We start from the raw sequence: 22,359 nt of genomic DNA, 5'->3' as shown, positions 1-22,359 counted from the left end.
GCTCTGTAAGGTGATCCAGTGAGATGGGAATTTGTCAGTTTTAATCTCTTCCTGTCTTACAAGAATGGAACTGGCAGGAAATGTGGACAGGATGGCACAACACACAAGCATAGGGTTTATTGTTGGGTTCCTCAGTCGAGGGGCTGGGATGTGAAGATTTCTGCCATCCTAGAATGTGTGAGTTTTCTACCATCAGAGAACACTTTAAAACAGAAACTTTGTTTTAGACAGATGCTAAATGTTGGGCTTGATAATCTTGCCAGAGATCCTATTAACCTGTCTTTTTGTGCAGTGTTACTTTGCATAAGATCTAAGGTTCAGGTTATGTTAATTTATTTGGCTGTAGACAGATAATGAATTTTAGGCAACATCTGATATTGTGAGCAGGATCAATTTTCTCTGCTATTTTTTTTTGGTAGCTTTGAGGAATCATCTGTACATTGGCTATTTACTTGCACAATGAAGGAAATAGGAGTTTCTTGTAGATCAACACTGATCCGGTTGCTTGGCTGCGTGCCTTTTTTCAATATACCTTGTTCAATGAGGAACTTCAATTTTTTGGCTTCTTCTCTTTTTCTCAGCTAGTTCACATGGCTGTTGCTGTTACGTCCTGAATTCCTTGTGTATTGTTATATATCACTATGAACTGTTATATAGAGATCATCTGTGTCCACTGTAAAGAGGCTCATTTCCTCTCATGCTAGAGAATCTTATGCCCATTGGCACAAACACAAGTTTGGGAAGGAGGACTGGGGAGACGGTTTTAAGCCATTTTTGTATCCTCTATTATCAGGGTATCTGGAAGCCTGCCCAACCTCGTGATTTAAGTTAGAGCAGCTTAAAGGTTACTATAACCTACAATCATTCATAAAAACCCAAGGGGCAGCTGAGAATAGCCAGACCACTTTGCACTCCAGCCAAATCCCAAACATCCTCTAATCTTTACAACTAATATGTACCCTTACTATGCGAGCAAGTATTGAGGAGAGAGTAGAGCTCTTCCTCCTATTGAGTGACAAGTGGAGAATTTCCTTATGCCAGGGGTATTCCCCAGGGGCCAGCTCCATCTGCTGTATGGTGGCATTAAAGAGCCACAGCAGATAAGAACCAGGTTCAGCGAATCTAGACTCTGAAAATGAGGAGGTCATTTTGCCCTTTAACCCACCAGCCCATCATTTCCTAGTGTACCTTTATTAATATTTTTATCCAATCTTCTTTTAAATGTGCCAAGCAAAGAGGCTTTCACACCTTCCCAATGAGAGATTATTCAACAGGCTAAGAAATCTCACTCTGTGGAGTTCTTTTTCTTGACTCAGCTTAAAATTTTGCTCCATTAAATTGCACCCATTACGCCTAATTCTACTCATTTTCATTATGGTAAATGACTTCTCTCCCTCTTTGCTGTTCACACTCTTCAAATGTCTGTTATCTTGACCCTCCTTAGCTAACACTTACTGAAACTATACATCTTTAATTCTTTTAAACTTTTCTTCATAAATCAGTTCTGCAGGCCATATAAACCTTTGTGCTGTTCTCTTTGAACTGCCTCCAGTTTAATACTGCTACCTAGAACTGAACACTGTATCAAAGATAAGTCTTAGGCCTTGTCTACACTACCGGGGTAAGTTGACCTAAATAACGTAGCTGGAGTCGACATAGCTTAGGTTGACTTACTGCAGTGTCTACACTGTGCTGCGTTGATGGGAGACGCTCTCCCGTTGACTTACCTTACTCTTCTTGTTCCAGTGGAGTACCGGAGTTGACTAGAGAGTGCTCTGCAGTCGATTTAGTGGGTCTTCACTAGACCCATTAAATCGAAACCCTCTGCATCAATCGCAGCAGTGTCAATCCCCCATAAGAGTAGACATGGCCTTAGACTCATATGCACGTAGCTGGAGTTGAATAACTTAGGTTGGTCCCTAAATGCATAACCTTACACTTTGCACTATTAAATTTCATCCCATTTTTAATACTCCAGTTTACAAGGTCATCCAGATCTTCTTGTATGATATTCCGGTCCTCCTCTGTATTGGCAATACCTGCCAACTTTTTGTCATCTGCAAATTTTATTGGCATACTCTCACTTTTTGTGCCAAGGTCAGTAATACAAATGTTAAATAAGATTGGTCCTAAGGACAATCCCTGAGGATCTCCACTAATAGCCTCCCTCAGCCTGACAGTTCACCTTTCAGTATGACCCATTGTAGTCTCCCTTTTAATTGGTTCCTTATCCAGCTTTCAATTCTCATATTAATCCCCATCTTCTTCAATGTAACTGATAATGGGAAATTATGCCAAATGCCTTACTGAAATCCAGGTAGATTAGATCTACTGCATTTCCTTTGTCTAAAAAATCAGTTACCTTCTCAAAGAAGGAGATTAGGTTGGTCTGGCTCAAACTACCATAAAAAACATGTTGTATTTTATCCCATATTGCCATTCACGTCTATGTCCTTAACTACTTTCTCTTTCAAAAGTTGTTCCAAGACCTTACATACAACTGAGGTCAAACTAATCGGCCTGTGGTTTCCTGGATCACTGTTTTCCCTGTTCTTAAAAATAGGAACTGTATTAGCAATTCTCCAGTCATAAGGTACAACCCCAAGTTTACAAATTCATTAAAAATCTTTGATACTGGACTTGCAATTTCATGTGCCAATGCTTTTAATATTCTTGGATGAAGATTATCCAGGCCCCCAGTTTAGTCCCATTAAGTTGTTTGAGTTTGACTTCCACCTCTGATGTGGTAATTTCTACCTGCATATCCTCATTGCCATTAGCCACCCTGCCACTCCTCCTAACCTTTTTGTTAGCCTCATTAAAAACTGAGGCAAAGTATTTATTTAGGTGTTTGGACATATCTAGATTATCTTTAATCTCAACCCCATTCTCAGTGCTTAGCAGTCCCACTTCTTCTTTGTTTGTTTTCTTCTTATTGCAACCCTTCTGCCAGGTGGAGCCAGCAGCAACCAGGACCTGGTTCAATATCTAGGGATTCCTTTCCATCAATACAACACAAAACTGTCTTGAGCCCCCACCCAAAAACCTGGGAAAATTACACAGCACCCCAGGATGCCTCTGAGAGGCAATACTTCCCCACTTGCAAGCACAGACTCTGTGTAGAAAAGAAACTTTTAATAAAAGGAAGGAAGTAACTTGGCGTTAATTTGGGAAAACACCACAAACAGGGTTCATAAGCATAAACTGTGAGCAAAAGACCCACCCCCAAGTATGTTGGCCAGTGTACTTTTCCCCTCAGGTTTTTAAGTCCAGCAACCCAAAAGTCCCTTTAGTGTGCCCGTCCCTTCTCTGCACCCCACTCATAGTTACTGTCCTTGGTCAGTGCAGACCCAGAGTTCAGAGGTGCATCTGCAGAGTTCACCTCCCACCCTGGGTGGAGGGGGAAAGGGGAAAGAGGCACCTTACTCACTCCACTGCTCGGGCACTTGTCGCCACCCCTCTCTGCCAGCCATTTGCTGGCCGCTTGCCACCAGTTGACTGTCAGTCACTTTCTGCTGCCACCTGCCTCTCTCTGCACATCAGTCTTAGTAATTTTCAGCTCTTAGCAGGCAGGGCAAGAAACATAGTTCTACCACAACTGATTTCCGCTCAGATTGAGCATTTAAAATAGTAAAGAGGTTCCCAATGAAACCTATTTAGCTCTTGCTTTGAACAGTGTGTGTGTGGGGGAAGGGACAAGTTAAACCAGTCCAGGGAGGACCCTTTGTGGGGAGTCCACAGCTCCTGGCTGGGACACCTGTCCCCACCCTTCTTACTTTCACAGGGCTCTGGCATTTGAGCCCCTGGCTTAACAAGGTCCTTTCAGCTGAGGGTGATGCCCTCATTAGGGACAGTTTAAGCACAGTTCCGCTTCCCTGTATTCATACAATAATGAAAACAACATTGAAACAGCACTTCACTACCCCTGCATTCAGTACTAAAGTGATTTGCAACCCAGCACCAGCCAAGGTTGATCACTTTGAGCAACACTGCTCTATTTGCTAGATATCTAGACAGAGCAGGTGTGTTCATGTAAATACAGTTTGCTCCTAAAGCCTCCCAGCTAACTGTCAGGGGAATTCATCCAGACCCTGCTTACGTCATTTATATGGCTATCAAACTTTTTACTATCGGTTTTAATTCTCTTTGCAAGGTCCAACTCTGCTTGGCTTTTGGCAGTTTTCACTTCATCCCTACACTTTCTGACCTCCAAGAGGTAGCTGTCTTTGCTGATCCCTCCCATTTTCCATTCCTTGTAGGCTTTCTTCTTTCTCTTAATGATCTGTTTGAAATGCTTGCTCATCCAGCTTGGTCTGCAACCCTTCCCTATGAATTTTTCCCCTTACTTGGGATGCAGACTTCAGATAGCTTCTGAAACTTTGACTTAAAATAATTCCAAGCCACTGCCACATTCAGATCCTGGAGTTCTTTGGTCCAGTCCACTTCCCTAACTAATTCTCTTAATTTTTTTTAAGTTAGCTCTTCTGAAATGAAGGACCCTAATTGCAGATCTATTTTTGTTTATCCTTCCATTTAATTTAAACTGAATTAGCTCATGGTCACTGAAACCAAGGTCCTCTACAACCAGTTCTCCTATGAGGTTCTCACTACTCATCAATGCCAAATCTAAAATGGCATCACCTCTTGTTGGATCAGTAACTAGTTGGTGAAGAAATTTGTCAACTATCACATTCAGGAAAATATGGGCCCTACTATTATTAGTATCACTTGTCCTCTAGTTTGGGAAGTTAACGTATCCCATAATTACAGAATTCCCATTAGCATTTATTTAATTAAAAACATTAAAGAGATCTCTATCCATATCCTGATATCCCAGTGGGGGTAGCTATGTCAGGGGAATCTCTAGTACCGTATCTTTCTTCCCTAAAGTGATTTTGGCCCAAACAGACTCTATCTCATCCATTCTGTGCATCAGACTTGCGTATTAGAACTGTCATAGAATTTTTGCCTATGTCTACTGTACTGTTAACTAGATTTTTGCATTTATACTGGTCTTACTTTGCAACAATCTCTCTAAAAGATTAGATTGCATATAGAACCATAATCCATTTGCCACAGGGTTTCCTTCCTGGGTGCTTGCCAGTCCTCATGTTCTGAATTAGAAACCACAGTTTTCCTTTTGGTTTTCTTTGCTCTTATGTGATGTGTGATACTGAAAATCTTCTTTGTCTTCAACCATATGTGCCTTATTTTGTGGCTTGCGGGGTTTTATAAAAAAAGAAAAAAAGTTTATTTTTTCATCCTCCTTACATTTTCTGCAGCTCTTTCCATGTGCTGGACACTTCCCTTGATCCCTACCATGCTTGCTGTCTTAGTGGCATCTGAGAAGCTCTATGATGAAATGCCTCTGTGCTCGTTTTGATCTCGCCTATGTGTTTTTGTTTGCTCTGTTTTTTCTTTACTAGGAAACAGGTACTGTTTCTGCCTCTTGCTGGCTAGCATTTTCCCTTCTTGATTCACCTTTTACAATTTCCTTACTTTAGTGTGGGTTCACTCAGCATCTTAGCCGGGCAACATTATTTTTGGTTCCCATCACTGTGCACTTGTATATTAATTCATCCTTCAAAGTTACAAATTCACCCTGGCAGCCACCTATCTCCGTGTTTTAGCCTGGTTACATATGTGAGTTCTATGTCTTCAGCCTGTGTTACAAACCATTCATATGTTAACATTCTGAAATGCCTGGGAATATTTCTGCAGTGCATGAGGGAATCTGTTTTTCTACATCTGACAGTGTGCATTATGAATGAATGTGTTAAGTCTTTTCCATTTACTGAATGTTAGGAATATTCCATATATTCAGTTTAGTTGCAACTTCATATTTTTCCCAGTGTGACCAACATGAAAAAAAAGACCAGAGAGCTAGCTGATAACTCCGTAGGTTAAAAGTAGAAACTTTCTAGCAGTCACTTTCCCCCCTTTTTTCTTATCCTTTAAGATTTCTTACCGCAAACTCAGACCCTCTGTGCTTCCACTGGAACTTCAGGCTTCAAGCTTCTTAATTTTTATTTGCTGTTGATCTAATTATTTTTAGAGGTTTTTAAAACATTAAAATCCAGCCAGAGCTTCCAAAACCACGTTTCAGCAGAGGCTTTGAAAGTCATAGCAAACGTTAATTTGCTAATCTAACAAATTATGCATGTAATGTCCACTAGTTACCTCCTAGAATCCAGTTTACTCTTGTCACATGGTGCACTTGCCCAAGAGTAACTGAAGAAAGCTGTAAAAGGTGAAAACCTACCTCAAAGATGTCAGCTCACTTTCTTTCTTCTAACCATTTTTTTTAAACCAACATTTTGAAAAAAGTGAGGAGAAAAATTAAAACTGCCTGGTAGCACGGTTAATGCAGTTCACCTGACCGTTATTTTCTGATCAAATAACTTGAAGTCATCATACCCTGAACACTGACAGCATTAATGTTTAATTATGAATGTACTGTTCTTTTTAAAATTCTGTATCTCTTTTAGGGACAAACATCTTTTCCTTTTGAGATCATCTAGGTTTTTCTTCTTTATTAGTTTTTCTCTGCCTGCCTGTTTGTCTGTTAGGGTGACCAGATAGCAAATGTGAAAAAGCGGAAAGGGGGGGGCAGTAATAGGTTGCCTACATAAGACAAAGCCCCTAATATCAGGGCATCTGGTCACTGTATTGTGTATTGATATACCATGCTTACCACTGGTATCTGAGCACTGTAAATACAGATATAAATCCAGTAAGAAGGGATGGTGGTGGTTTTTTTTTTTTTTTTTTGGCATTTAGATACCTGTCCAATGGGAATTAGATTAATGCCCATTAAACTCTCCTCATGTACTTTAGCCGATAATTACTTCTAAAATTCCCTCTTCTCTGGGTGAAATTTATTGACCTGTAGTACAGTACACTACACCACTTTAATCTCACTGATGGGGGAGAGGGGCAGGCACAGAGGTGGTACGGCTGTGCTGCAGGGCCCTCACTGCTTTTGCTTGTTGTATAGGGCTGTGTCTATTCTGCACCCTACACCTGTTAAAGTTTGAGCCCAAGCCTCTCTTCCATCCACATACACATCATTCTGACTTGGGTCAGGAAATCCTCAGGATCCCAGTTCTAGGAGCCTGCTGGGGGATAGGTTAGAGCCTTAGTCCTGCTGTGACTTGGGTCCAAGCCCTATCATTTTGCAGTGTGGATGGAGGTCAAGCTGCAGACCTGAGTCAAAAGGTCTGTGTAGTGAAGTATGGACACGTTAGCATGGCTGTGATTCCCAGGTCCATTAGCTGGGTTTACAGTGCCAGTGTAGAGATACCTTAAGAGGCTTCTGCCCCTGTCCCAAATAGACTAATTAGATTTGGGCTGTTGGAGATGTGCTTGGGATACTACAGGATCCCTAATTTCACCAATCCAGACACCCAACACCCCCTGCATATGGGACCAGAAGGGCAGAAGTTATAGTCTGGAGAGGGGGCTACATTATAATCTTGCAGGTTGCTGGTGGACTGGGGGCTGAATTCCATCCAGCTTTGTCCCTTACACAAAGCCCAGTTACATTGGTTAGGTGCAAGGTGAGAGACAAATGGTCTAGTACCACTTTATGCTGTTACTGGGCAACTATGGACTAGCTTTCTATCAGAAACTCCAGTGCCATCAAACAATCCACGGGGCTTGTTTCCCTGTTGTAGTGGTTTTTGTATTTGGGGGGACGGAGCGCTTGAGATTGATTATGCTTATTCTGAGAATCCAGAGTGTGCCCTTGTCTCATCTTCTAAGAGACTGTGCAAGGACAACAGCAGCAGAGAGCATGTGGAGACAGCAGCTTTTCAGTCACCGGATCAAGCAGCATCAGCACGAGCAGATTGTGCCCATTCGTTTCCCATGCATTCATGCAGTTCTGAGCACTGCCCACTGTGATAGGGCTTCCTATTTTAGGAAATGCACCATGTGAAACAAACAATTTGAATTTAGACCTCCTCCTGTTTCCATATTGTATGTGTGTATATCTGCACATGCATATAGATTTTAAAATATATATGCACATGTGTATACATACATTCCCATAGAGAATCCCTTTGCACATATTTGAAATCCATATTTCATTACATTTAAGGCCAGTGCATGCGTATATTGTTGCATTGTGTTTGTTGGATTGGCTAGTAGGCAGTTAATGATTCTTACCTAATACACACAAGATCCATATGTTCCAGAGTGTTACGTGACATAACTCATAAATGAGAGAATAGAGCCCACCATTAAATTGGTTCTTTATTATTCAGATTTCCTTCTAGCTCTACAAAGGTAGAACCCAAATGGTTGACTTGGTGATTTAAAAGTAATAAATTGTTATAAAATGTTGCAGTAGCATCACTGAATCACTGATAGATAGATAATAGAGTCTATTAGAGAGCCTGTAGAGTTGATTAATAGTGTCCGATAAGTACTATTTTCCTTGGTATCAAGCTGGAAATTGATTGCAGCTCCTGCTTACCAGTCTAGTCACATCAAAGGGCTTCTGAAGAAAAGCATACAGGAGTAAGGTTTTATAAGGGGACGGTCACTTGACGATGCTCAGTATTCCTCTTCAGCAAAGGCAGAAAATCAGGAAGCTTTGTATATTAAGCCATTGAAGGGGCCTAACTTTGTAATTGCATCTACAAGAGCTCAGTAGAACCAGGGACAGGAGAGCCAGATCAACTTCTTTGCTGAGACACAATTTATTGCTCCGAAGACATGGCATTAATTGAATTCTTTTCATGGAGGTAAATAACACTTATATTTATAACTCCTTGTTCATCTGCTTTGAAAAAGGAATAAAGGCATCTCACTAAACTGAACACAATGCTGGTGACCTAACCAAAATACTTCAGATGTTGAAGTGAGGTGAGTGGTTAAGAGCAGTGTGCTTCAGCAAAAGCCTAACAGATGTAACAGAATTGCTCTTGAACTTGTAAGTAATTTTCCCTAGATTGACCAAAAGATTTTGAAATACAAGTATTTTGATACTGACTTTAACAGTGCAATTTGAGATGGATTTACACTAATCTTGGTGCTTCTGTCGCTAAGAAGCACTTTTTTTCAAAACTGAAAGGACATGAAGATGATGTATGATAACTTTTGATTTATAAAGAGGGTACCTATAATTACAGGAATTACTTTTACAGTGCAGGCACTGCAACTTCAGTTGGGCTGTTGCATACATATTACTGATTTCTCCTGCAGCCTCTAAACTCCCTTCAGCTGCAGCAACAATGATAAATGACTTTTTAATCATTTCTTTTTGGTAGCAGCAAATCACTGCTGCAGGAAATGTATGCAGTGAAGTAACCATGTGTAGCAATTGCTGAAAAAGGTGAGTTCATTAATCTTATGATCAGAATCTGTTCTCTAACAAGGATCATCACCAACCTATATTAATTACCAAGGGGCCAGTTGCTGTGAATTAGCACAGTTCCATTGAACTTGAAGGAGCCACACTGATTTACACCCATTGCAGACCTGATCCAGTACTAACAATGTTATTTATTGATTAACCCAGGATTTTCTCATATCCGTCTTAAGCGTTAAGCTAGCCACATTTTGGGTACAGATTGGTAATATTATATTCTGCAAAAATTATTGCAATATAGAAGTCTAGGTTTTATTAGTTGTTTTTTTTAAATGAATGATAAACTATTGTTGACAGAACATTGAAGTCAATGGGAGTTGCAGGGACTTGACCCCTCTGAAAATCAGGCCATTTTCATTTAGTTGCCGAGATATGGATTAAGGCGCTTAATTTTAGGCTCCCAAAATTGAAAATTCTGACCCATGTATTTTGGGTGAACGTTATAGGGCCCCTATATTTAAGTAGTCCAACACTTACCATTATATAGATTCTTGTGACCTTTTCTTTTTGAAGCTTTCCCACCTCCATTGTTAGCAGCACACCTGGGAATCTGGCAAAGGAATAGCCCTCAGGCTGTGAAAGTGTCTTTGTTCAATGAAATCCATCCAGCTTTTGCTAAGATATAAACTGTCAACATCACAATTTTTGTTCTCTCGCTTGCATTTCTGAGGAAATATTTGACAACCTGCCAAAATAATAACGACAAAAGCATTCTGAAGCTGGGCTAGCAGCACTGCCAAATCATCATCAGCACACACTGTACTGGAACACCTGGGAGTTTCCTGAGCAGCTGTAGCAATGGCAGGGGGACCTAGCATATAGCCCCAGTGATCCATGCCCTACTCTGTGTCCACCACATGGGGCAGGAAGAGAGAGCTGAACAGGGCACCCCTTCTGCCTCATATGTAGCCCCATTGCTCCAACTTCCACCCCAAGCAGATACTACGTGGGGCAAGAAAGATGGGGGATTTCCCCCCCAACCACTGCATAGACACAACACACAGCCCCAGTAGCTCATGACATTCTCTGGAGACATCATGTGGAATAGGAGCTCCCCTAACTCCCAGGAATGGGGAGGGAACCCCTTATGCTTAACAATGCTTAACAATCTATCCCTTAACTGCCCACTTCATTTTAAGTGGTCTCCTACAGCATGTGTGAGCCCCTCCTGCTTAACAATCTGTTCCAATTTGTATTTAGCTTAGACACTCTGGTTACCTTCCCAGACATGAAGAAAAGTTCTGAGAAGCTTGGAAGCTAGTCCTTTACAGCAACCAATGTTGAGCCACTAAAAGACATTACCTCACCTACATTGTCACCCTTGTCTAATCAACAGCTGCACTTCTCTTCTCATTTCAAAGCCACTGCCAGAGTGGGTAGATTTATTAAGAGGAACCATCTATTGCTGATTGGCTATGATTTGGGAATTTCAAAATGTGCAGCTATAACAGAGGATAACAAAGCAATGCATACAACAAAAACCAATCAGAGATAAAGCAAGGCTTTGTAAATTATACCTTTCTGACCTGTGCTATACTGGAGAACTTGCAGGTTAACACAACAGTATTAAGCTTAAGGTCTACAGTCTTTAAGGAATAATTGCACCTATAAATCCTTATTTAATAATTCTTGTATTATCCTTATACAATCTACACTTTTCCCTGTGTACATTTTACATTATACAAAGCGTGATTCAGTCTTCAAAGTTAAAATTTTTTCCCCCTTTTCTTGAATCTACCACTGGGTGTATGTTTCACGAGTAATTGGCTTTTTCCCAAAGTCTGCTTAGAAAAATTAAGTTTAGATTCATTCCAAATAACAGACACTCCTGGTATGTTACTGACTGTATATACTTTTTTTTCTGACTTATGGTGTATGTTTAAAAGACAATCTTTCTTAAAATATTGTAATATTTTCCAATATGAACACAGACCATTGTCAATTTAATCTTAAGCCTCCAGTCCTGCCAGCATTTACCAACAAACTTAACTTTTCTCCCATTAAGGCGACTAGTCCCCCTGACTTCAATAGTAGAGTAAAGATAAACATGTCAGTGTTTGCAAGTTAAAGACTAATGTTTTCAATTGCTTTTGTAGCTTTCAACATATTGCATTCTTATCTTGTGTCACAACAAAATTCAGATTCTTGTTACTGTAAGCAGAAATTCATTCCAACGGTTTTTATTTGGGGCGGGGGGAGGGGGAAGGAAGGAATGGGGAGGCAACTTTGCTATCTTAAGTAAAAAGCATTATTTCCACATCGGGACAGCATTTGTTTCTGTGGATCACAATAGCAGATTTGTGAAATGAAGTGAAAATCTGGATGTAGAAGGTACAAACACCAGTGGGAAACTGTGTTCTGTTGTGTTTGAGGACAAATCTGCAATGATCCTCCAGACAGGGAGATTCTCCACACCGTTTCAAGCTACAAAAGTGTCTTCTGCAGCTTGTCCCCCACAGAGGAACAGAAGCATAGAGGGGGAAATGTGTGCATATAATTCACAAAGAGAGGTATGGGCAATGGTTTTATGCAAAGTATGGAATTATGCAGAGCATGGCCCATGTATGATAAAGAAATCTAACTAGCTTTCTCACTCTTTTCACTGCACCCTCCATACCCTATGTTAGTCATTTGTGAGCTAGCCCTAGCCCTGCAACACCTATTGGGACTAAGAATTCCTTCCCTTAGCCTCAAAATGAGGTTATAGCACAATTTGAAGTGAGCAAATCCTATTTGCTCAGGAATTTCTTGTTTATACATGATCGTGCTAGTAATTTGTGTTTAAAATTGGTACTCAGGCTTTTGTGAGCAAATTGCTACAATTATATCAACAGCTTATTTTGTAGTCATAATTACACTCTTCATAATGGTTTTATTTGGTCCCATGTCTGGTGAAGTAGTTCTATAATAGTGAATACCACTTAAATTGCTTTAGAATAACCATGGCTTTCCTTTGTCCTATTCTAGTTTCTAACAAACAAGAAATAATATATTTTTTACCTTTTGTTGGCCTTTCATATTTCCAGGTGGTTTTTCAAACTTATAGATTCATAAGGGACATATAGTACTTATATGATGGGTACACACTGAAAGCCATCCTGCACTGTTGTGACTTTGGCAGAGTGCATCTGAGTAAATAAATCATACCTAATACACTTTTCTAAAAGGATTTGATAGCAGGCAATATTGTCAGCACGTTATTAATGTACAATCATCTAGTGACAGTCATGATGACCTTATCAAACCACTGCACCAAACTGTAGCTTATCTTTATTTCAGATATTTTCTTGTCTGATTATGTTGATAGGCAACAAATTACATAATTTATGTGAAGTGATCCATAAGACCACTATACTCCCCTGCTTCAAATCCCTTCTGAAAGCCCCTCTGTGCTGTGATGCTTAAATGACATCAGTCAGTTCATGATGGGTAGGTAGAGGAACAGGTGGGAGTAGTTGTCTTACTTTGTCTAGTTAAAATAACTGTGTGTGTGTGTGTGTATGAAATGAAAATTGTATATAGTTGAGTGTTTTCCTCTCTCCCCGCCCTTCATATGTCACTTGTCTTCTTGGGGTATGTCTACACTACAAGCTAGGGGTGTGATTCCCAGTTCACATACAGTTACTCATGGTAGTTCTCATCTTCCTGGCACTTCCAATTATAAGATCCTGTGTTTGGTTGCTTTGCACCCTCCTGCTTTGGTTTGGGGACTCAAAATGTGGCAAGAGAGTGGCTTTTTGTGTGACGTATGTGCTTTTGTGAAAATGTGCTCAAATTTGGCTAGGTTATCACAGTTAGCACAGGCTGAGTAGAGACTTCTTAAATCTTCCCTTAAATTCCCTGAAGATTCCAAAATACTATTTTGTTAGTGTGTGTTGACTTCTGCTTGCCCCAGGCAGGTAAAGTGAACCTATTGCTGCCCCAGACCGGAGAAATTAATATGGGGCACTCTTGCAATGTCACACCTGGCTGCAAAAGGGCACTTGTGAATGGCCCATGCTTTTACACCCCATTGTACTGGAGTAATCTAGTCTGGAAATGACAAGGACATTGCAATTATCCATCCAGTTATCAATCTCTTTGCTAAATGGAGATGGAGTGGAGGAGGCCACACTAGGATACCCTTGTAACTTTGCTATCTAAAAACAATAGTGGATCAAAGGGAACTTCTAGATTTACTTACTTTATTTCAAAAGATTAAACAAGACTCATCAGGCAAACCACTCTGCCAGTTTTTCCCTGAGCCAACCAACATAGCTTTTATCTCAGACTGAGATGACTATCTCTGCCACTTGCGAACCCAGATGGGTAGATCCTCAGTTGGTGCAAATTGTCATAGTTCAAGTGATGCAATGAAGCTATGATAGTTTATACCAGTGGAAGTCTTCCTTGGAATCTTGCTGCTATATTTAATCAACAAAGAGGGGCACAGATCTAAATCATAGGTTATATTCCATAGTTCCCCAGAGGCCTCTGGAACCCCTCTCAGTGAAACGATTTGAAATCAATGGGAAAAGATACTGCACTTGTCCCATTTTGGTGAAGATCTGTCTCTCATGCTAGCAACCATCTGGTCCAAATTAGATAGATTCTTTACATGAAGAACACAACAAGAAAATCTTAAACTTATATTCAGTCAGAGCTAATCATAATCTCTGGAATATCAAACAACTGGAATAGTTCTGATGTTCAGTGTCTGTGGTGAAGGGCAACAGAGGGTCCTGTGGCACCTTTGAGACTAACAGAAGTGTGGTGAAGGGATAATACTTCTTTGTCTCATTTGACTAGTGTTGGAGCATGATTTTCAGCACTGGTTCTTTTCCCTCCTGTACCTTATTTCTCTTCTATTGCAGGCCAAGTTGAAGTTTTAGCACAAGGAGTCTGAAGTTAGGCAAATGAAAAACCGAGGCAAACAAGAGTAGTAATGGTTTTGAAAATTTTGATGCCAGCGTCCCACTTTGTTTCCAGTTTCCTTCCATCCTAAACATTAAATAAATATTTCAAATGTTCATGAAGATTTCAGTTTGCCAACTGGTGTTCACTCCCAACTGTCTCGTCGTGGAGCTATATTTTATTCTTTGTGCTTTCTGATATTTGGCAGATCAAATGCCAAGCACTGTTATACCATTCCATTTTAGCTGAAATGACTGCTAATATGAGTGAGCAAACACTTATCAATAAGAGTGCTAAAAAGTACTTTTTTAAAGCTTGATGTTACTGTAATGGTATGTACCTGGGCTGGTTGTCAGGAGTAGGGACTGAACTGTGGTCTTGAAACAGAGGCCCCCAAACCGTGGGGCATGCCCCCCCTCATGGGGGCACAGAGGAACATTCAGGAGGGTGCCGCTGGGGTCTGGGCCAGCCCTCATAGGGAATGGGGAGGGAGTGCCACCCAGCTCCGCTCCCAGCCCTGGCCCTGGCTCTGGCCCCAGCCTTAGGCCCCTTGCCCCTGTCCACATCCTCCCCCTCCTGGAGCCACAGCTCTGCTTCTAGCCCTGGGGGAGAGAAGGTACAGACAGGAGTAAGGCACAGACAGAGGGTGCAAGGTAAAAAGTTTGGGGATCACTGACTTAAAACTGCAAGTCTTTCCTGCCAGAGCTAAACAAGCCCTGTTAGTCCAAAGGCACTAGCAGATGTACAAACTTCTATGAGGGCCGGCCACTAGAGTGGGACAGAAAGCTGCATTGGGCAAGCATGGGTTACTTTACCATCCCTCCCATCTTTACCATCTGGTAAAAATGGCGAATTTAACATTGGCGTGCGGGGGAAGGAATCCTACTTCAGGGTGCATAGAGAATGACTGACTGAAACATAGTTACATTTTCAGTTTGTTTCTTCTTCAGTTCCTGATATCTAGCTTTATCAGAAGATTCCACTGGAGAGCTAAATACAATGCAAAAAACCTTGTTCACATAGTTACTAATCAATAATGATTTTTCTGGTTTTAATAGCTAGACATTTGCCTGCGTACCCAAATCATGCTAATGAAATCATTATAGTTGTGATATTTTGTTTTTTCTTCTCACTGAGTAACAGGAATTTGCTAATCCAAAGCAAAATGAAAATGCAAAAATGGAGGCACAAACATTTTAGACTGGCATTTCCCTGTATAATATTGTCTTGTTTGTAGGCAAATGGAACCACTCGTATTACATTGAATTATTTATGTCTCATATGTCTCACATATTTGAACTCTCAGACCTCTTTCTATTAATTTTTGTGTTTATGCATTTTAAAGCATGCATTAAAAGTGAAAATATTTTTAAGATGGAATTAATTATGTGTTTCCATAAAGCAGATGATAGCAAAACAGGTGCTTCCCAAATAGCATTAGTCAACTAGGTGAAGCTTACTTCTAAAGAATTAAATAGAAACCCCTAGAAGTTTGGTGGGAATTTCATTAAACATTGAAAACTCAGTGTTATCTGACCTTAATTCGTTTATCTTTCATTTCTTGTAGGCTGTTTCCAGCTATGTAATGTTTTTCGAACACATGACATGGAAATTGACCAGTGCTTGCTGGAGTCCCTCCCTTTAGGCCAGCGTCAGCGGTTGGTGAAGCGTATGCGCTGTGATCAAATAAAGGCATATTATGAAAGAGAAAAAGCTTTTCAGAAACAGGAAGGACATGTGAAAAAATTGAAACATGGAAAGAATCACCGAGTTCATTTCAACCTCGCTGATATGATACAGGATGCAATCATACATCATGATGACAAAGAAGGTACCACACGCATTTAGCAGTCTTCTCATGGTTTATTCCTTTGTGTGGCTAAAAGTTTCAGAGTAGCAACTACCTTGTGTCTTGGGGCATTATTTTAGACTTAATTTCAAATAACATTAGTTATTTGTAGCTAGTATGTACTATGAACTTTGCAATTAACATGCAATAGAATAAATGTGTATTATATAATATAAAACATTATGGCATATATTGTATGTCCTTGATGAAAGCACATAGTGTTTTGGAGGCCTTAGGATGTCACTGTAGGATAAAGGTGTTTACAGAGTCATAGATTTTAAGGCCAGAAGGGACCATTTTGATCATGTAGTCTGACTTCTTGCATACCACAGCCATGGAATTGTTGTTTAGTGATGCTTTGAAAAATGTTTTCCCTGTATTTAAACAAAGCTCTGAAATAAATAAGCTTCATTCGGAGATGTGGCTCTGGCTGGGGGCAATTAAATGGTTATTAGGAATTGGTGATTCTTAAGAGGATGAGCTTTAGCCATAGTACTTGATGAACCCTGACCCCAAAGTGATGGTGGTGATTGTTGTGATGTTACAGCGTTTATGTACAGTGACTTGGCTTTATGAAACATTGACATTAAAACACTGTCTCTGTTTGCTTCTGGATTCACTGAGCTGGTGATGTGATGTAACCTCCTGACAGCATAATTGCCCAGATCCTGAGCTGTGTTGTGTGCTCTGCACAGCTGGAGTGTGTGCATGCCTGTGCGTAGGCACACGTGTAATTAAAAAACATGGAGACCTGGGAGAAGAGTCGGAATATGGGGGGAGCATGGGCATTGCAGAGACAAAGGAGAGACAAGAGGGGATAACAAATCTGTATCATAGATGTTAATAAACTAATGCAAATATGGGGAATAAGCAGGAAGAACTAGAAATCCTAGTGAGTGATTACAACTATGAGATAGTTGGCATCACAGAGGCTGGGTGGGATAGTTCACATGACTGGAATATTAGTATAGAAGAGTATAGCTTGCTCGGGAAGGATAGGCAGGGGAAAAAAGGGAGGAAGTGTTGCCTTGTATATCAAAGATGTATACCCTTGGACCAAGGTTGAGATGGAAATAGTAAGCAGATTTGTTGAAAGTTGCTGGGTAAGGATAAAAGGCATAAAAAACAAGGGTAATGTCATGGTAGAGGTCTACTACAGACCACCTACCCAGGAAGAAGTTGATGAGGCTTTTTTTTTAAACATCTAACAAAATCATTCCAAGCACAGGAGTGTTTGATGGTCATGGGGGACTTCAACTACCCAGACCCATGTTGGGAAAATAATACAACAGGGCACAGGTTATCCAACAAGTTCTTGGAATACATTGGAAACAATTTTTTTAATTCAGAAGGTGGAGAAAGCAATAAGGGAGAGGCTGTACTAGATTTGATTTAGACCAGAGATCGGCAACCTTTGGCACGTGGCCTGCCAGGGTAAGCCCCCTGGAAAGCCGGGCCGGTTTGTTTACTTACAGCATCCACAGTTTCAGCCAATTGCAGCTCCCACTGGCCGCGGTTCACCGCTCCAGGCCAATGTGGGCTATGGGAAGCAGCGGCCAGCACATCCCTCGGCCCAGGTTGCTTCCCGCAGCCCCCGTTGGCCTGAAGCGGCAAACCGCAGCCAGTAGGAGCTGTGATCGGCTGAACCTGCAGATGTGGCAGGTAAACAAACCAGCCCAGCCCGTCAGGGGGCTTACCAGGTTGCCGATCCCTGATTTAGACAAATAGGGGAGAATGAGAATTTGAAAGTGGAAGGCAGCTTGGATGAAAATCATCATTAAATGATAGAGTTCATGATTCTAAGGAATGGTAGGAAGGAAAACAGCACAATAAAGAAAATGGATTTCAAGAAGGCAGACTTTATAAACTCAAGGGGTTGGTAGGTAAGATCCTATGGGAAGCAAGTCTTGGGGGAAAACTGTTTGTTTGAGAGAGTTGGAAAGGTTTCAAAGAGACATTATTAAGGGCACAAGACCAAACTATCCCACTGCATAGGAAAGATAGAAAGTATGGCAAGAGACCACCCTGGTTTAACCAGGAGATTTTCAATCTGAAACTCTAAAAAGAGTCCTACAAAAAGTGGAAACTCAATCAAATTACGAAGGATGAATAGGAAAGATAGAAAATGTGGCAAAAGACCACCTTGGCTTAACCACGAGATCTTGCATGATCTAAAAAAATAAAAAGGAATCATATAAAAAATGGAAACTAGGACAGATTACAAAGGATTAATATAGGCAAACAACACAGGAATGCAGGGGCAAGATTAGAAAGGCAAAGGCACAAAATGAGCTCAAACTAGCTACGGGAATAAAGGGAAACAAGAAGACTTTTTATCAATACATTAGAAGCAAGAGGAAGACCAAAGACAGGGTAGGCCCATTGCTCAGTGAAGAGGGAGAAACAGTAACAGGAAACTTGGAAATGGCAGAGATGCTCAATGACTTCTTTGTTTTGGTCTTCACCGAGAAGTCTGAAGGAATGCCTAACCTAGTGAATTCTAATGGGAAGGGGGTAGGTTTAGCAGATAAAATAAAAAAAGAACAAGTTAAAAATCACTTAGAAAAGTTAGATGCCTGCAAGTCACCAGGGCCTGATGAAATGCATCCTAGAAAACTCAAGGAGCTAATAGAGGAGGTATCTGAGCCTCTAGCTATTATCTTTGGAAAATCATGGGAGACTGGAGAGAGTCCAGAAGACTGGAAAAGGGCAAATATAGTGCCCATCTATAAAAAGGGAAATAAAAACAACCTAGGAAACTACAGACCAGTTAGTTTAACTTCTGTGCCAGGGAAGATAATGGAGCAAGTAATTAAGGAAATCATCTGCAAACACTTGGAAGGTGGTAAGGTGATAGGGAATAGCCAGCATGGATTTGTAAAGAACAAATTGTGTCAAACCAATCTGACAGCTTTCTTTGATAGGATAACGAGCCTTGTGGATAAGGGAGAAGCTGTGGATGTTGTATACCTACACTTTAGTAAGGCATTTGATACAGTCTCGCATGATATTCTTATCGATAAACTAGGCAAATACAATTTAGATGGGGCTACTATAAGGTGGGTGCATAACTGGCTGGATAACCATACTCAGAGAGTTGTTATTAATGGTTCCCAATCCTGCTGGAAAGGCATAACAAGTGGGGTTCCGCAGGGGTCTGTTTTGGGACCGGCTCTGTTCAATATCTTCAGTAACGACTTAGATATTGGCATAGAAAGTACGCTTATTAAGTTTGTGGATGATACCAAACTGGGAGGGATTGCAACTGCTTTGGAGGACAGGGCCATAATTCAAAATGATCTGGACATATTGGAGAAATGGTCTGAGGTAAACAGGATGAAGTTTAACAAAGAAATGCAAAGTGCCCCACTTAGGAAGGAACAATCAGTTTCACACATACAGAATGGGAAGAGACCGTCTAGGAAGGAGTACGTCAGAAAGGGATCTAGGGGTTATAGTTGACCACAAGCTAAATATGAGTCAACAGTGTGATGCTGTTGCAAAAAAAAAGCAAACATGATTCTGGGATTTATTAACAGGTGTGTTGTGAGCAAGACACGAGAAGTCATTCTTCCGCTCTACTCTGCGCTGGTTAGGCCTCAACTGGAGTATTGTGTCCAGTTCTGGGCACCGCATTTCAAGAAAGATGTGGAGAAATTGGAGAGGGTCCAGAGAAGAGCAACAAGAATGATTAAAGGTCTTGAGAACATGACCTATGAAGGAAGGCTGAAAGAATTGGGTTTGTTTAGTTTGGAAAAGAGAAGACTGAGAGGGGACATGATAGCAGTTTTCAGGTATCTAAAAGGGTGTCATAAGGAGGAGGGAGAAAACTTGTTCACCTTAGCCTCTGAGGATAGAACAAGAAGCAATGGGCTTAAACTGCAGCAAGGGAGGTTTAGGTTGGACATTAGGAAAAAGTTCCTAACTGTCAGGGTGGTTAAACACTGGAATAAACTGCCTAGGGAGGTTGTGGAATCTCCATCTTTGGAGATATTTAAGAGTAGGTTAGATAAATGTCTATCAGGGATGGTCTAGACAGTATTTGGTCCTGCCATGCGGGCAGGGGACTGGACTCGTTGACCTCTCGAGGTCCCTTCCAGTCCTAGAATCTATGAATCTATGAAAGAAGCAACACAAGCATATAGGGACAAAATTATAAAAGCAAAGACACGAAACAAGGTTAAATTAGCCAGAGACATAAAGGGTCACAAGAAAACTTTCTACAAATACATTAGAAGTAAGAGGAAGACAAAGGCCCATTGCTCACTTTTTTGTTTCAGTTTTCACCAAATTTTACTAGTGATGTACATCTAACATAGTGAACGCCAGTGAAAATGAGGTAGGATTTGAGGCTAAAATAAGGACAGAACAAGTTAAAAATTACTTAGACAAGTTAGATGTCTTCAAGTCATCAGGACCTGATGAAATACATCCTGGAATACTCAAGTCGTTGAGAAGGTATCTGAGCCATTAGTGATTATCTTTGAAAACTCATAGAAGATGGGAGAGATTCCAGGGGATTGCAAGAGGACAAATATAGTGCCAATCTATAAAATGGGGAATAAGGATAACCTAGGGAATTACAGACCAATCACCTTAACTTCAGTACCTGGGAAAATAATGGAGCAAATAATCAAGCAATCCATTTGCAAACAACTCAAAGATAGTAAGGCAATAAGTAACAGTCAGCATGGATTTGTCAAGAACAAATAGCTAATAGCTTTCTTTGACAAGCTTTGTGGTTAAGGGGAAGCAGTAGATGTGGTATATCTTGACTTTAGTAAGGCTTTTGATATTGTCTCATGTGACCTTCCCATAAATAAACTAGGGAAATTCAGATACGACGGGTGCATAACTGGTTGGAAAACTGTTCCCAGGGAGTAGTTATCAGTGGTTCACAGTCAAACTGGAAGGGTATATCAAGTGGGGCTCCTCAGGGATCAGTTCTGGGTCTGGTTCTATTCAATATCTTCATCAATGGTTTAGATTATATAAGTGTACTCTATACCATTAAGTTTGCAGATGATACCAAGCTGGCAGAAGTTGCAAGTGCTTTGGAGGGTAGGATTAAAATTCAAAATGATCTGGACAAACTGGAGAAATGGTCTGAAGTTAATAGGATGAATTCAAAAAGGACAAATGCAATGTACTACACTTAAGAAGAACAATCAGTTGCACACATACAAAAGGTAAATGGCTACATAGGAAGGAGTACTGCAGAAAGGCACCTGGGGGTCATAGAGGATCACAAGCTAAATATGAGTCAACAGTGTGACACTGTTGCACAAAAAACAAACATCATTCTGGCATGTATTAGAAAGAGTGTTGTAAGCAAGATACAAGAAGTAATTCTTCTGCTCTATTCCACGCTGATAAGGCCTCAGCTGGAATATTGTGTCCCGTTCTGAACACCACATTTCAGAAAAGATGCACGCAAATCGGAGAAAGTCCAGAGAAGAGCAACAAAATGATTAAAGGTCTAGAAAACAGGACCTATGAGGAAATATTGAAAACATTGGGTTTGTTTAGCCTGGAGAAGAGAAGATGGAGGGGGGATGTGATAACAGTTTTCGAGTACATAAAATATTGTTACAAGGAGGAGGGAGAAAAAATATTCTTGTTAACCTTGGAGGACAGGACAAGAAGCAATGGGCTTAAATTACTGCAAAGGAGATTTAGGTTGGACATTAGGAAAACTTCCTAACTGTCAGGGTGGTTAAGCACTGGAACAAATTGCCTACGGAGATTGTGGAATCTTCATCATTGGAGGTTTTTAAGATTGGGTTAGACAAACACCTGTCAGGAATGGTCTAGCTATTCTGTAGTCCTGCCTTGAGTGCAGGGGACCAGATCAGATGACCTCTCTTCCAGTCCTGAACTTCTATGATTCTACATGCACAAACAGACACTGGTGGCTTTAAGCCACTTTTGTGCTACCCAGTACTGGGACTCCGTTGGCACTTGTCCAGTCCCTGATGCAACTGACAGCATTATGAGGGCTGTTCTAAATTGTTCTTGAATCCAAATGCAAAAAGGGGGACATTTCTGGCAGATAAGGATGGTTTAAGGACCTGAGCAGTCCCCTGAATTGTTGGTTGGGAGTGGTTGTAACAGAGTCCTTGCTGTTGTGACTTTCATAGCTCCAATGCAACATACATAGGGGGAACCCTCCATTTTGTGGGAAATCTGTCTTTGGGTAACTAGGCATTGCCACAGTGGCATAAAACTGCTCTAAAGCAGG

At 40.8% G+C, this 22,359-nt stretch overlaps 1 protein-coding gene across 2 annotated transcripts in view; it reads left to right on the top strand.

Moving 5' to 3' along the window:
* Positions 1-22,359, top strand: part of MYO16 (myosin XVI) — a 559,391-nt gene that overhangs the window by 113,032 nt on the left and 424,000 nt on the right. For both annotated transcript variants that reach the window (XM_034758177.1, XM_034758176.1), the window contains one exon: positions 15,837-16,100. In XM_034758177.1, coding sequence (XP_034614068.1) covers positions 15,875-16,100 — 226 coding nt within the window. In that variant the 5' untranslated portion in view covers positions 15,837-15,874. The remainder of the gene's footprint in view (positions 1-15,836; positions 16,101-22,359) is intronic.

The sequence above is a fragment of the Trachemys scripta genome, chromosome 1 (assembly GCF_013100865.1).
Source record: "Trachemys scripta elegans isolate TJP31775 chromosome 1, CAS_Tse_1.0, whole genome shotgun sequence".
NCBI lineage: Eukaryota > Metazoa > Chordata > Testudines > Emydidae > Trachemys > Trachemys scripta.
The sequence above is the reverse complement of the archived record's forward strand: the minus strand, read 5'-3'. Positions and strand labels throughout refer to the sequence as shown.